Source organism: Pseudophryne corroboree, chromosome 9, assembly GCF_028390025.1.
Source record: "Pseudophryne corroboree isolate aPseCor3 chromosome 9, aPseCor3.hap2, whole genome shotgun sequence".
Taxonomy (NCBI): Eukaryota; Metazoa; Chordata; class Amphibia; order Anura; family Myobatrachidae; genus Pseudophryne; species Pseudophryne corroboree.
The window spans coordinates 446,915,040-446,926,928 of record NC_086452.1 but is presented as its reverse complement, the minus strand read 5'-3'; the positions used below and the strand labels follow the sequence as shown (position 1 = coordinate 446,926,928).

Genomic DNA, 11,889 nt, shown 5'->3' with positions numbered 1-11,889 from the left:
TTATGTAATCGTAGCGTGCGACTCATTCGTTACATATTTTCACTAATAATGTATTTTGTAGATCATGGTCCCTTTGATAGATACTGAAAGTTTAGTTAACATAGCATGTTCCTGAACAGAGAGATCCCTCTTTGTATTGTACGAAGGGTCTAACAGGGGTCATACAGTAGTGTTTGGTACCCATCGGAAGAGTATTTAAATAGCAATATTCCGGTGTTGGTTTGGAGCGGATTAATCGCTCGTGCGAATAGTTATGGACATAAGAAGTTTATGTTCATTTACTATTTGTTCTTACTTAGTCATGCGGCGGGAAACCCAGTATCCCACCCACCTGAACAGTTGGAAACAGTCACAGCCCACCTGTATGAATCAACCTATGACCTTTTGTTATAATGCGAAGCCGAATTCCTGTGTCCAATGAACAATGAGATTGTAGGGACCATTGAATTGTATTGTGTGTGGGGCATAAATAGGCAGGCCGACCATATCCAGATACACTCTCTTCAACAGTTCTCATTGCTGATAATCGGGAGCTGGATATCGAGGCGCATGCGATCGTTCCCCTTGTGCGTAAGTTTTCTCCGTAATCATATTGTCTTACTGTGAGCCATCTCTCTCTCTCTCTCTCTCGTATTTTCCTTTAAATTGTATTGTATTGTATTTCCTGTGTAGTTATCTGGTTAGTTGGTTTATGTTATATTGTAGTGTATCATTTGTACGGTGATTCCTTTTGCAAGTATAATAGTTATAATACATATAATAGGTTTTGGACCCTAAGCCCAGGTATCTGTGTATTCTTTATAGGGTTAAGTATTCTCTGAACGTCGGTGACGCTCAAGCAGCTTTGTAGTTAATCAGGTTACACCAGGTTGCACTTACACTCTGTCTCTACACTAAGGTATACTGTATATTTTGTTGTTAAAGGTATAGATATAAAGGTTTTAACGTTGTAAGCGTCTGCACCGCTGGTGATCTCCTCGTGGTCCAGAGCGTACGCTACGCTATAGCGAATCATTACGTTAGTCAGCAGCCAATAGCGTGCCTGCCTGTGATCACTGGGCCGTAAGCGAACGTGACGCTTGAGCGTCTCGACTACGGTTGAGCGATCGCTACACAACTTGCGTACCCTTACGGTACTTCTTACGTAGATAGCGTACAGTGTTCTTAGACCTCTTAAAGTGTTTTATATACGATAAATACAAAAGCTTTATCAAGGTCCTGAACTAGGCCTGGGGGTACTGTTTTCCCCCACGTAGGCTGCATTTTCCATCCATTCGCCCCCATCCCCACATTCATATATGTTCGTTATATAATTTATTACAGCTGAAAGTCTCACACCCAGCAGTGGGAACATTGGACGATTTTTATTTATTTTTATAGAAAATAGCTTATAGAAAAATAAATTGCTTTCAAGACAGTCTCCGTGACCTGGGCCTTTGACGCACTGTGTATCAGCGGTTACATTCAGGACGGTTCTCTCTCAGCTAAGATGTGAGATTCTTGCACGTCCACATTGGAAACGAGTCTGAATAATGCACAGTTAATACAGAATACTTTGAGACCCGACAGCCCCACACTATGCTCAATGGCTGTACATCTGAATCCTTCTCTTCTGAAGCAGACTTTTTTATTTTTTATTTAAAAATCATTTCTCTACCGTAGTTGGTGTGCAGCTTCCAAGGAAGGAAAGAGGACTGTTCGTAGTTCCCACCGCTAAAACAAATAAAAAAAACATGTATATTAACAAGTACATCAGATACTGGATGTGGGTTACAGTATATGTGCTACTCGCCCTCTAAACGGGTACAACCGGTGCAGAAGCAATGTACAACTAAGATCTGAGGTCTGACATAAGTGTACAGCATGCCATAGTAGTTCTTTATGGGTTGGGCCTGGGAGACCGGCGTTTGGGATTCCAGAGGCCAGCATACAGACCTCGGAAGCAGAATGGTGGGGGCGATCGCAATGAAGCCCCTTGCGGGCATGGTGGCTCGCTGCAGGCTCTATTTCTACTCTATTGGTGTCGAGGACACCCACGAGTGGGAAGAGAGCCTGTGGGTCGGTATTCTCACTGCCGGAATTTTGATCGCTCGGGATCCCAACGCTAGCAAGGTTACTGCCGGGATCCCGAGCACTGGTCACTTGACTGCATCACACCTTTTATGCCAACGAATTAGTAGGAGACCACCTACAGAAACACAGTATATACCTTCATCTGGGCCCGGTTTAGGACTGCCTACTAAGCCGGCACTCCTTGTACTAGGTACAGCTTTTTCTGAGCTGCCCGTGAAAACATCATCCGCTAAAGGACTTGCACTAGTGTGGTCTTCCTGCAGGCCCCACTCTTGTAAACTGACCCCGTGAGATCGCACTTCATTGGTTCCAACTGGAACCAAATACTTGGTCATATCAACTACTTGCGGCACCTATACAGGAGAACAGAGGGCATAATTACGCAGTGATCAAATTACTTCAGTGCTGTGACATTGTTACAACTAAATGGCTACTCACAGCGTCAGACGCTGTAGGGTCAGGCGTAATATACATAGTGTTTGTTTCCTGGTTCTGCAAACTAAAGGAAAAAAAAAAAAAAAAAAAAAAGAAAAAAAGAAAAAATAAGATTTTACTCACCGGTAAATCTATTTCTCGTAGTCCGTAATGGATGCTGGGGACTCCGTAAGGACCATGGGGAATAGACGGCTCCGCAGGAGACTGGGCACACTAAAAGAAAAATTTGGTACTACCTGGTGTGCACTGGCTCCTCCCTCTATGCCCCTCCTCCAGACCTCAGTTAGGATACTGTGCCCGGAAGAGCTGACACAAGGAAGGATTTTGAATCCCGGGTAAGACTCATACCAGCCACACCAATCACACCGTATAACTCGTGATATTTAACCCAGTTAACAGTATGAAATACAACTGAGCCTCTCAACAGATGGCTCAACAATAACCCTTTAGTTAGGCAATAACTATATAGAAGTATTGCAGACAATCCGCACTTGGGATGGGCGCCCAGCATCCACTACGGACTACGAGAAATAGATTTACCGGTGAGTAAAATCTTCTTTTCTCTGACGTCCTAGTGGATGCTGGGGACTCCGTAAGGACCATGGGGATTATACCAAAAGCACCCAAACGGGCGGGAGAGTGCGGATGACTCTGCAGCACCGAATGAGAGAACTCAAGGTCCTCCACAGCCAGGGTATCAAATTTGTAGAATTTAGCAAACGTGTTTGCCCCTGACCAAGTAGCAGCTCGGCAAAGTTGTAAAGCCGAGACCCCTCGGGCAGCCGCCCAAGATGAGCCCACCTTCCTCGTGGAATGGGCTTTCACTGATTTAGGATGCGGCAATCCAGCCGCAGAATGCGCCAGCTGAATTGCGCTACAAATCCAGCGAGCAATAGTCTGCTTAGAAGCAGGAGCACCTATTTTGTTGGGTGCATACAGGATAAAAAGCGAGTCAGTTTTCCTGACTCCAGCCGTCCTGGAAACATAAATTTTCAAGGCCCTGACTACGTCCAGTAACTTGGAATCCTCCAAGTCCTTAGTAGCCGCAGGCACTACAATAGGTTGGTTCAAGTGAAAAGCCGATACCACCTTAGGGAGAAACTGGGGACGAGTCCTCAATTCTGCCCTATCCATATGGAAAATCAGATAAGGGCTTTTACATGACAAAGCCGCCAATTCTGACACACGCCTGGCCGAAGCCAAGGCCAAAAACATGACCACTTTCCACGTGAGATATTTAAGATCCACAGTTTTAAGTGGTTCAAACCAATGTGATTTTAGGAAACTCAACACCACATTGAGATCCCAAGGTGCCACAGGAGGCACAAAAGGGGGGTGAATATGAAGCACTCCCTTTACAAAAGTCTGAACTTCAGGCAGTGAAGCCAGTTCTTTCTGGAAGAAAATCGACAGAGCCGAAATCTGGACCTTAATGGAACCCAATTTTAGGCCCATAGTCACTCCTGACTGTAGGAAGTGCAGAAAACGACCCAGCTGAAATTCCTCTGTAGGGGCCTTCCTGGCCTCACACCACGCAACATATTTTCGCCAAATGCGGTGATAATGGTTTGCGGTTACTTCTTTCCTGGCTTTTATCAGCGTAGGAATGACTTCCTCCGGAATGCCCTTTTCCTTTAGGATCCAGAATTCAACCGCCATGCCGTCAAACGCAGCCGCGGGAAGTCTTGGAACAGACAGGGCCCCTGCTGTAGCAGATCCTGTCTGAGCGGTAGAGGCCATGGGTCCTCTGATATCATTTCTTGAAGCTCTGGGTACCAAGCTCTTCTTGGCCAATCCGGAACCACGAGTATCGTTCTTACTCCTCGCCTTCTTATTATTCTCAGTACCTTTGGTATGAGAGGCAGAGAAGGGAACACATAAACCGACTGGTACACCCACGGTGTCACTAGAGCGTCCACAGCTATCGCCTGAGGGTCCCTTGACCTGGCGCAATATCTCTTTAGCTTTTTGTTGAGGCGGGACGCCATCATGTCCACCTGTGGCCTTTCCCAACGGTTTACCAACAGTTTGAAGACTTCTGGATGAAGTCCCCACTCTCCCGGGTGTAGGTCGTGTCTGCTGAGGAAGCCTGCTTCCCAGTTGTCCACTCCCGGAATGAACACTGCTGACAGTGCTAAGACGTGATTTTCCGCCCATCGGAGAATCCTTGTGGCTTCTGCCACGCCATCCTGCTTCTTGTGCCGCCCTGTCAGTTTACATGGGCGACTGCCGTGATGTTGTCTGATTGGATCAGTACCGGCTGGTTTTGAAGCAGGGGTCTTGTCTGACTTAGGGCATTGTAAATGGCCCTCAGTTCCAGAATATTTATGTGTAGGGACGACTCCTGACTTGACCAAAGTCCTTGGAAATTTCTTCCCTGTGTGACTGCCCCCCAGCCTCGAAGGCTGGCATCCGTGGTCACCAGGACCCAGTCCTGTATGCCGAATCTGCGGCCCTCTAGAAGATGAGCACTCTGCAGCCACCACAGCAGAGACACACTGGTCCTTGGAGACAGGGTTATCAGCCGATGCATCTGAAGATGCGATCCCGTCCAAGAGGTCCCACTGAAAAGTTCTTGCATGGAACCTGCCGAATGGAATTGCTTCGTAGGAAGCTACCAATTTTCCCAGGACTCGCGTGCAGTAATGCACCGACACCTGTTTTGGTTTCAGGAGGCCTCTGACTAGAGATGACAGCTCCTTGGCTTTCTCCAGCGGGAGAAACACTTTTTTTCTGTTCTGGGTCCAGAACCATCCCCAGGAACAGTAGATGCGTCGTAGGAACCAGCTGCGACTTTGGAATATTCAGAATCCAGCCGTGCTGTTGTAGCACTTCCCGAGATAGTACTACTCTGACAAACAACTGCTCCCTGGACCTCGCCTTTATAAGGAGATTGTCCACGTACTGGACAATTCTTTCGGCCATTACCTTGGTAAATACCCTCGGTGCCGGGGACAGACCCACGGCAACGTATGGAATTGGTAATGACAATCCTGTACCACAATTTTGAGGTGCTCCTGGTGAGGAGGGTAAATAGGGACATGCAGGTAAGCATCCTTGATGTCCAGTGATACCCTGAAATTCTCCAGGCTTGCAATAATCGCCCTGAGCGATTCCATTTTGAACTTGAACCTTCGTATATAAGTGTTCAAGGATTTCAATTTTAGAATGGGTCTCACCGAATCGTCTGGTTTCGGTACCACAACATTTTTGGAATAGTAACCCCGGCCTTGTTGAAGGAGGGGTACCTTGATTTCACCTGCTGGAAGTACAGCTTGTGAATTGCCGCCAGTACTAACTCCCTATATCCGAGGGCAGCAGGCAAGGCTGATGTGAGGTAACGGCGAGGGGGAGTCGCCTCGAACTCCAGCTTGTATCCCTGTGATACTACTTGCAGAACCCAGTGATTCACCTGTGGGCAAGCCCACTGGTCCCTGATGTTCCCGAGACGCGCCCCCACCGCACCTGTCTGTGGAGCCCCAGCGTCATGTTGTGGACTCAGAGGAAGCGGGAGAAGATTTTTGATCCTGGGAACTGGCTGTCTGTGCAGCTTTTTCCTTCTTCCCTTGTGCAGAAAAGAAGCGCCTTTGGCCCCCTTGCTTTTCTGAAGCCGAAAGGACTGTACCCGATAATACAGTGCTTCCTTAGGGTGTGAGGAAACCTGAGGTAGAAATATTTCTTCCCAGCTGTTGCTGTGGATAGAAGGTCCCAGAGACCATCCCCAAACAATTCCTCACCCTTATAAGGCAGAATCTCCATGTGCCTTTTAAAGTCAGCATCACCTGTCCACTGCCGGGTCTCTAATACCCTCCTGGCAGAATGGACCTTGCATTAATTCAGGACGCCAGCCGGCAAATATCCCTCTGTGCATCCCTCATATATAAGACTACGTCTTTAATATGCTCTATGTTAGCACCATATTCTCCCTGTCTAGGGTATTAATATTATCTGACAGGGTATCAGACCCTGCTGCAGCAGCACTATTCATGCTGAGGCAATTGCAGGTCTCAGTATAATACCTGAGTGTGTATATACAGACTTCAGGATAGATTCCTGCTTTTTATCAGCAGGCTCCTTCAAAGTGGCCGTATCCTAAGACGGCAGTGCCACCTTTTATGACAAACGTGTGAGCGCCTTATCCACCCTAGGGGATATCTCCCAACGTAACCTATCCTCTGGCGGGAAAGGGTACGCCAGCAGTAATTTTTTTATCGGGGGAACCCACGTTTCTTCACACACTTCATTCACTCATCTGATTGGGGAGAAAAAGCAGCCGGTGTTTTGTTCCCCCAACATAAAACCCCTTTTATGTGGTACTTGGGTTAATGTCAGAAATGTGTAACACAATTTTTATTGCCGAGATCATGCAATGGATGTTCCTAGTGGATTGTGTATATGTCTCAACCTCGTCGACACTGGAGTCAGACTCCGTGTCGACATCTGTGTCTGCCATCTGAGGTAACGGGCGTTTTTTGAGCCCCTGATGGCCTTTGAGACGCCTGGGCAGGCGCGGGCTGAGAAGCCGGCTGTCCCACAGCTGTTACGTCATCCAGCCTTTTATGTAAGGAGTTGACACTGTCGGTTAATACCTTCCACCTATCCATCCACTCTGGTGTCGGCCCCACAGGGGGCGACATCACATTTATCGGCATCTGCTCCGCCTCCACATAAGTCTCCTCAAACATGTCGACACAGCCGTACCGACACACCGCACACACACAGGGAATGCTCTGACTGAGGACAGGACCCCACACAGCCCTTTGGGGAGACAGAGAGAGAGTATGCCAGCACACACCAGAGCGCTATATAATGTAGGGATTAACACCATCACTGAGTGAATTTTCCCCAATAGCTGCTTGTATAAACAATATTGCGCCTAAATTTAGTGCCCCCCCTCTCTTTTTAACCCTTTGAGCCTGAAAACTACAGGGGAGAGCTTGGGGAGCTGTCTTCCAGCTGCACTGTGAAGAGAAAATGGCGCCCAGTGTGCCGAGGGAGATAGCTCCGCCCCTTTTTCGCGGACTTTTCTCCCGCTTTTTTATGGATTCTGGCAGGGGTAATCATCACATATATAGCCTCTGGGGCTATATATTGTGATTATTTTGCCAGCCAAGGTGTTTTTATTGCTGCTCAGGGCGCCCCCCCCCCCAGCGCCCTGCACCCTCAGTGACCGGAGTGTGAAGTGTGTATGAGGAGCAATGGCGCACAGCTGCAGTGCTGTGCGCTACCTTGGTGAAGACTGAAGTCTTCTGCCGCCGATTTTCCGGACCATCTTCATGCTTCTGGCTCTGTAAGGGGGGCGGCGGCGCGGCTCCGGGAACGAACACCAAGGACGGGTCCTGCGGTCGATCCCTCTGGAGCTAATGGTGTCCAGTAGCCTAAGAAGCCCAAGCTAGCTGCAAGCAGGTAGGTTCGCTTCTTCTCCCCTTAGTCCCTCGTTGCAGTGAGCCTGTTGCCAGCAGGTCTCACTGTAAAATAAAAAACCTAACATATACTTTCTTTCTAGGAGCTCAGGAGAGCCCCTAGTGTGCATCCAGCTCGGCCGGGCACAGAAATCTAACTGAGGTCTGGAGGAGGGGCATAGAGGGAGGAGCCAGTGCACACCAGGTAGTACCAAATTTTTCTTTTAGTGTGCCCAGTCTCCTGCGGAGCCGTCTATTCCCCATGGTCCTTACGGAGTCCCCAGCATCCACTAACACGTCAGAGAAAGGAATTTAATTCCTACCGGTAATTCCTTTTCTCCTAGTCCGTAGTGGATACTGGGGTCTTGTACTTTAGTACCATGGGGTATAGATCGGGTCCACTGGAGCCTGGCACTTTAAAACTTTTAGTATGTTCTGGCTCCTCCCCTCTATGCCCCTCCTACCAGACTCCGCCTAGGATACAGACATAATATGAGAAGAAACAATAAAACAACGGTGAGGCAACAAGCCAACACAACCATAAAACGAAAGGAGGGCGCCAACCAGAACAGAGAATAGCAGCACCAACCTAACCAGGATAGCACATCTATCCCAACAACATAATGGGACCGCAACGCGGTCTAACCAAATACTTACACAGGTAAGCAGGAACGAAGCACAGAGGAGGGCGCCCAGTATCCACTACAGACCAGGAGAAAAGGAGATTTCTGGTAAGAACTTACCTTTGTTAAATCTTTCTGTGTGGGTTCCACAGGGAATAACATCGGGGTGTAGAGTAGGATCTTGATCCGAGGTGCCAACAGGCTAAAAGCTTTGACTGTTCCAAAGATATTCAGCGCCGCCTCCTCTATAACCCCACCTCCGTGCACAGGAGCTCAGTTTTGTTAACCAGTCCAATGCAGTAGCAGGTAAAAGACGACAACCGATAGTAGCCACATACACCACATTCTCACGACAGGAGAAGGAATCAGCAGCTAATGCCATACAAACCCAAAGAAGCTAAGTGTGTCAGGGTGGGCGCCCTGTGGAACCCAGTGTACCTTGCAGAAAGATTTAACAAAGGTAAGTTCTTACCAAGAATCTGCATTTCTGCAGCGGGGTACACTGGGGTTCCACAGGGAATTACATCGGGGATGTCCTAAAGCAGTTCCTCATGGGAGGGGACGCACTGTAGCGGGCACAAGAACCAGGCTTCCAAAGGAAGCATCCTGGGAGGCGGAAGTATCGAAGGCATAGAACCTTATGAACGTGTTCACTGAGGACCACGTAGCCGCCTTGCACAACTGTTCAAGGGTCGCATCATGGCAGGCCGCCCAAGAAGGTCCAACAGACCGAGTAGAATGGGCTTTGTTGGGTGCAGGAGCTTGAAGTCCAGCCTGTACATAAGCATGTGCAATCACCATTCTAACCCATCTTGCCAAGGTCTGCTTGTTAGCAGGCCAGCCACGTGAAAACCAAACCGTACAAAGAGAGAATCAGACTTCCTAACGAAGGCTGTCCTCTTCACATAGATACGGAGAGCCCATACCACATCCAAAGACCTCTCTTTGGAAAACCATTCAGGAGAGACAAAGGCCGGAACCACAATCTCCAGGTTAAGGCGGAAAGAAGACGCCACCTTAGGTAGATAACCAGGGCGCGGTCGAAGAACCACCCGGTCACGGTGAAAAATCAGATAGGGGGACCTACAAGACAATGCACCCAAATCTGATACCGGTCTAGCAGAGGCAATAGCCAGCAGAAACAAGACCTTAAGAGAAAGCCACTTAAGGCCCGCAGATTCAAGAGGTTCAAACGGAGACTCTAGCAAGGCCTCCAGAACCACAGACAAATCCCAAGGAGCCACAGGTGGGACATAGGGAGGTTGAATCCGTAAAACACCCGAGTGAATGTATGAACATCAGGCAGAGTTGCAATTTTTCTCTGAAACCATACCGACAAGGCAGAAATATGAACCTTGAGGGAGGTCAGACGAAGGCCTAAGTCCAAGCCCCGTTGTAGGAAGGCCAAAAATTAGGCCATACTAAACTTGTAAACGACATGATTGTTAGATGCGCACCAAGCAAAGTAAGAATTCAAGACCCTATGGTAAATCCGAGCAGAAGCCTGCTTACGGGCCTTCAACATAGTTTGAATGACTGCCTCAGAAAATCCTTTGGCCCTCAGTACGGAAGCTTCAAGAGCCACTTCGTCAAAGCCAGCTGGGCCAGACCCTGTTAGACACAAGGGCCCTGAACGAAGAGGTCTGGTCGTTGTGGAAGCAGAAGAGGACGCTCCAGCGGGAGACCCTGTAGGTCTGAAAACCAATGCCGTCTGGGCCACGCCTGAGCTATCAGAAGTAGGATTCCTCCTTGCTTGAACTTCCTCACTACTCTGAACAGGAGTGACACCAGAGGGAACACGTACGGCAGCCGAAAGTTTCATGGAATTGCCAGTGCGTCCACGAACTCCGCTTGAGTATCCCTTATTCTTGCTCCGAAGACTGGAACCTTGTGATTGTGTCGAGACGCCATCAGGTCTACATCTGGTAGACCCCACTTGTCCACTAGGAGTTGAAATCCTTCGGGATGAAGGCTCCACTCTCCAGCGTGTATGTCCTGACTACTGAGGAAGTCCGCTTCCCAGTTGAGGACCCCCAGAATGAACACTGCCGAGATGGCTGGCAGATGGCGTTCCGCCCATTGAAGAATCAGACACTTCCATCATTGCCATGCGGCTTCGAGTGCCGCCTTGATTTATGTACACTACCGTGGTGGCGTTGTCTGACTGTACATGAACAGGCCTGTTCTGTACCAGATGCTAGGCCAGTTTCAGAGCATGGAACTCTACCCGCAATTTCAGAATGTTTATCAGGAGGAGAGACTCCTCTCTGGCCCACCGACCCTGTAGGAGCGTGTTGCTCCAACACCGCGCCCAAACCCCTCAGACTGGCATCCATCTTCAAGAGGAACCCAGTTGGAGATCCAGGAGGGACGACCCCTGCACAATTGTTGGTCCTGTAGCCACCAGCTCAGTGACCGACAATCCTCAGGAGACAAGGCGATCATGCGAGACCTGATCTGGTGAGGCAGGCCGTCCCACTTGTCAAGAATCAGCTTCTGCAGAGGGCGGAAATTAAATGGAGCGTACTCTACCATGTTGAAAACAGACACCATGAGGCCTAGTACTTGCATCGCCGACTGTATCGACACTCGCGGGCGAGAGATGAAGCATTGCATCCTGACCTGAAGTTTCAAGACTTTTTCCTGAGACAAGAACAACCGCTGGTTGTGTGTGTCCAACAACGCCCCCAGGTGTACCATGCTCTGAGCAGGGACCAGGGATGATATCTTCCAGTTGATGAGCCACCCATGGGCTTGCAGAAACTGGACCGTCAGATCCAGATGACAGAGGAGAACGTCTGGGGAATTCGCCAGGATCAGCAAGATACGTTAGGATCCTGAAACCCTGATGGCGGAGCAGGTCCGTCATCACCACCATTACCTTGGTGAAGATTCGGTGCCATAGTCCGTCCAAAGGGTAATGGCCGGAATTGATAATGGAGGTTGCCAATAGCAAACCGCAGGTATAGCTGATGCGACACGGCAATAGGTATATGTAGGTAAGCATCCTGTATGTCCAGGAATACCATATAGTCCCCTGGCCCCAAAGCCAGGACAATAGAGCGAAGGGTTTCCATATAAAAGCCAGGAGTGACTGAACGAAGAGTCTTTTCCTTTACCTGATCCGAAGGAATGTCTGTCAGGAAAAAGTGATGAGGGGAACGTTTCTTGAAGGATGTGTCGTATCCGTAAGGGACGACTTTCTATACCCAGGCGTCTGAAGTTGTCTTCAACTCTGTTTTGGAAGCAGGCTGACGGGCAGGCCAGGCACGTTTAGGTTTGGCCTTAGTGGATTTGGAAGTGCAAGCCTGTATCTGGTACGCCTGACTCTTTGCCTACCCTGGAGGTCAAAAGGA

At 48.9% G+C, this 11,889-nt stretch overlaps 1 protein-coding gene across 1 annotated transcript in view; it reads right to left on the bottom strand.

Moving 5' to 3' along the window:
• Positions 1–1,349: 1,349 nt before the first annotated feature.
• Positions 1,350–11,889, bottom strand: part of LOC134958498 (disks large-associated protein 5-like) — a 143,943-nt gene continuing 133,403 nt past the window's right edge. Inside the window, exons 15-17 of the mRNA XM_063941159.1 lie at positions 2,512–2,572; positions 2,210–2,426; positions 1,350–1,713 (exon numbers count right to left, since the gene is read on the bottom strand). Of these exons, the coding sequence (XP_063797229.1) occupies positions 1,646–1,713; positions 2,210–2,426; positions 2,512–2,572 (346 nt within the window). The 3' untranslated portion in view covers positions 1,350–1,645. The remainder of the gene's footprint in view (positions 1,714–2,209; positions 2,427–2,511; positions 2,573–11,889) is intronic.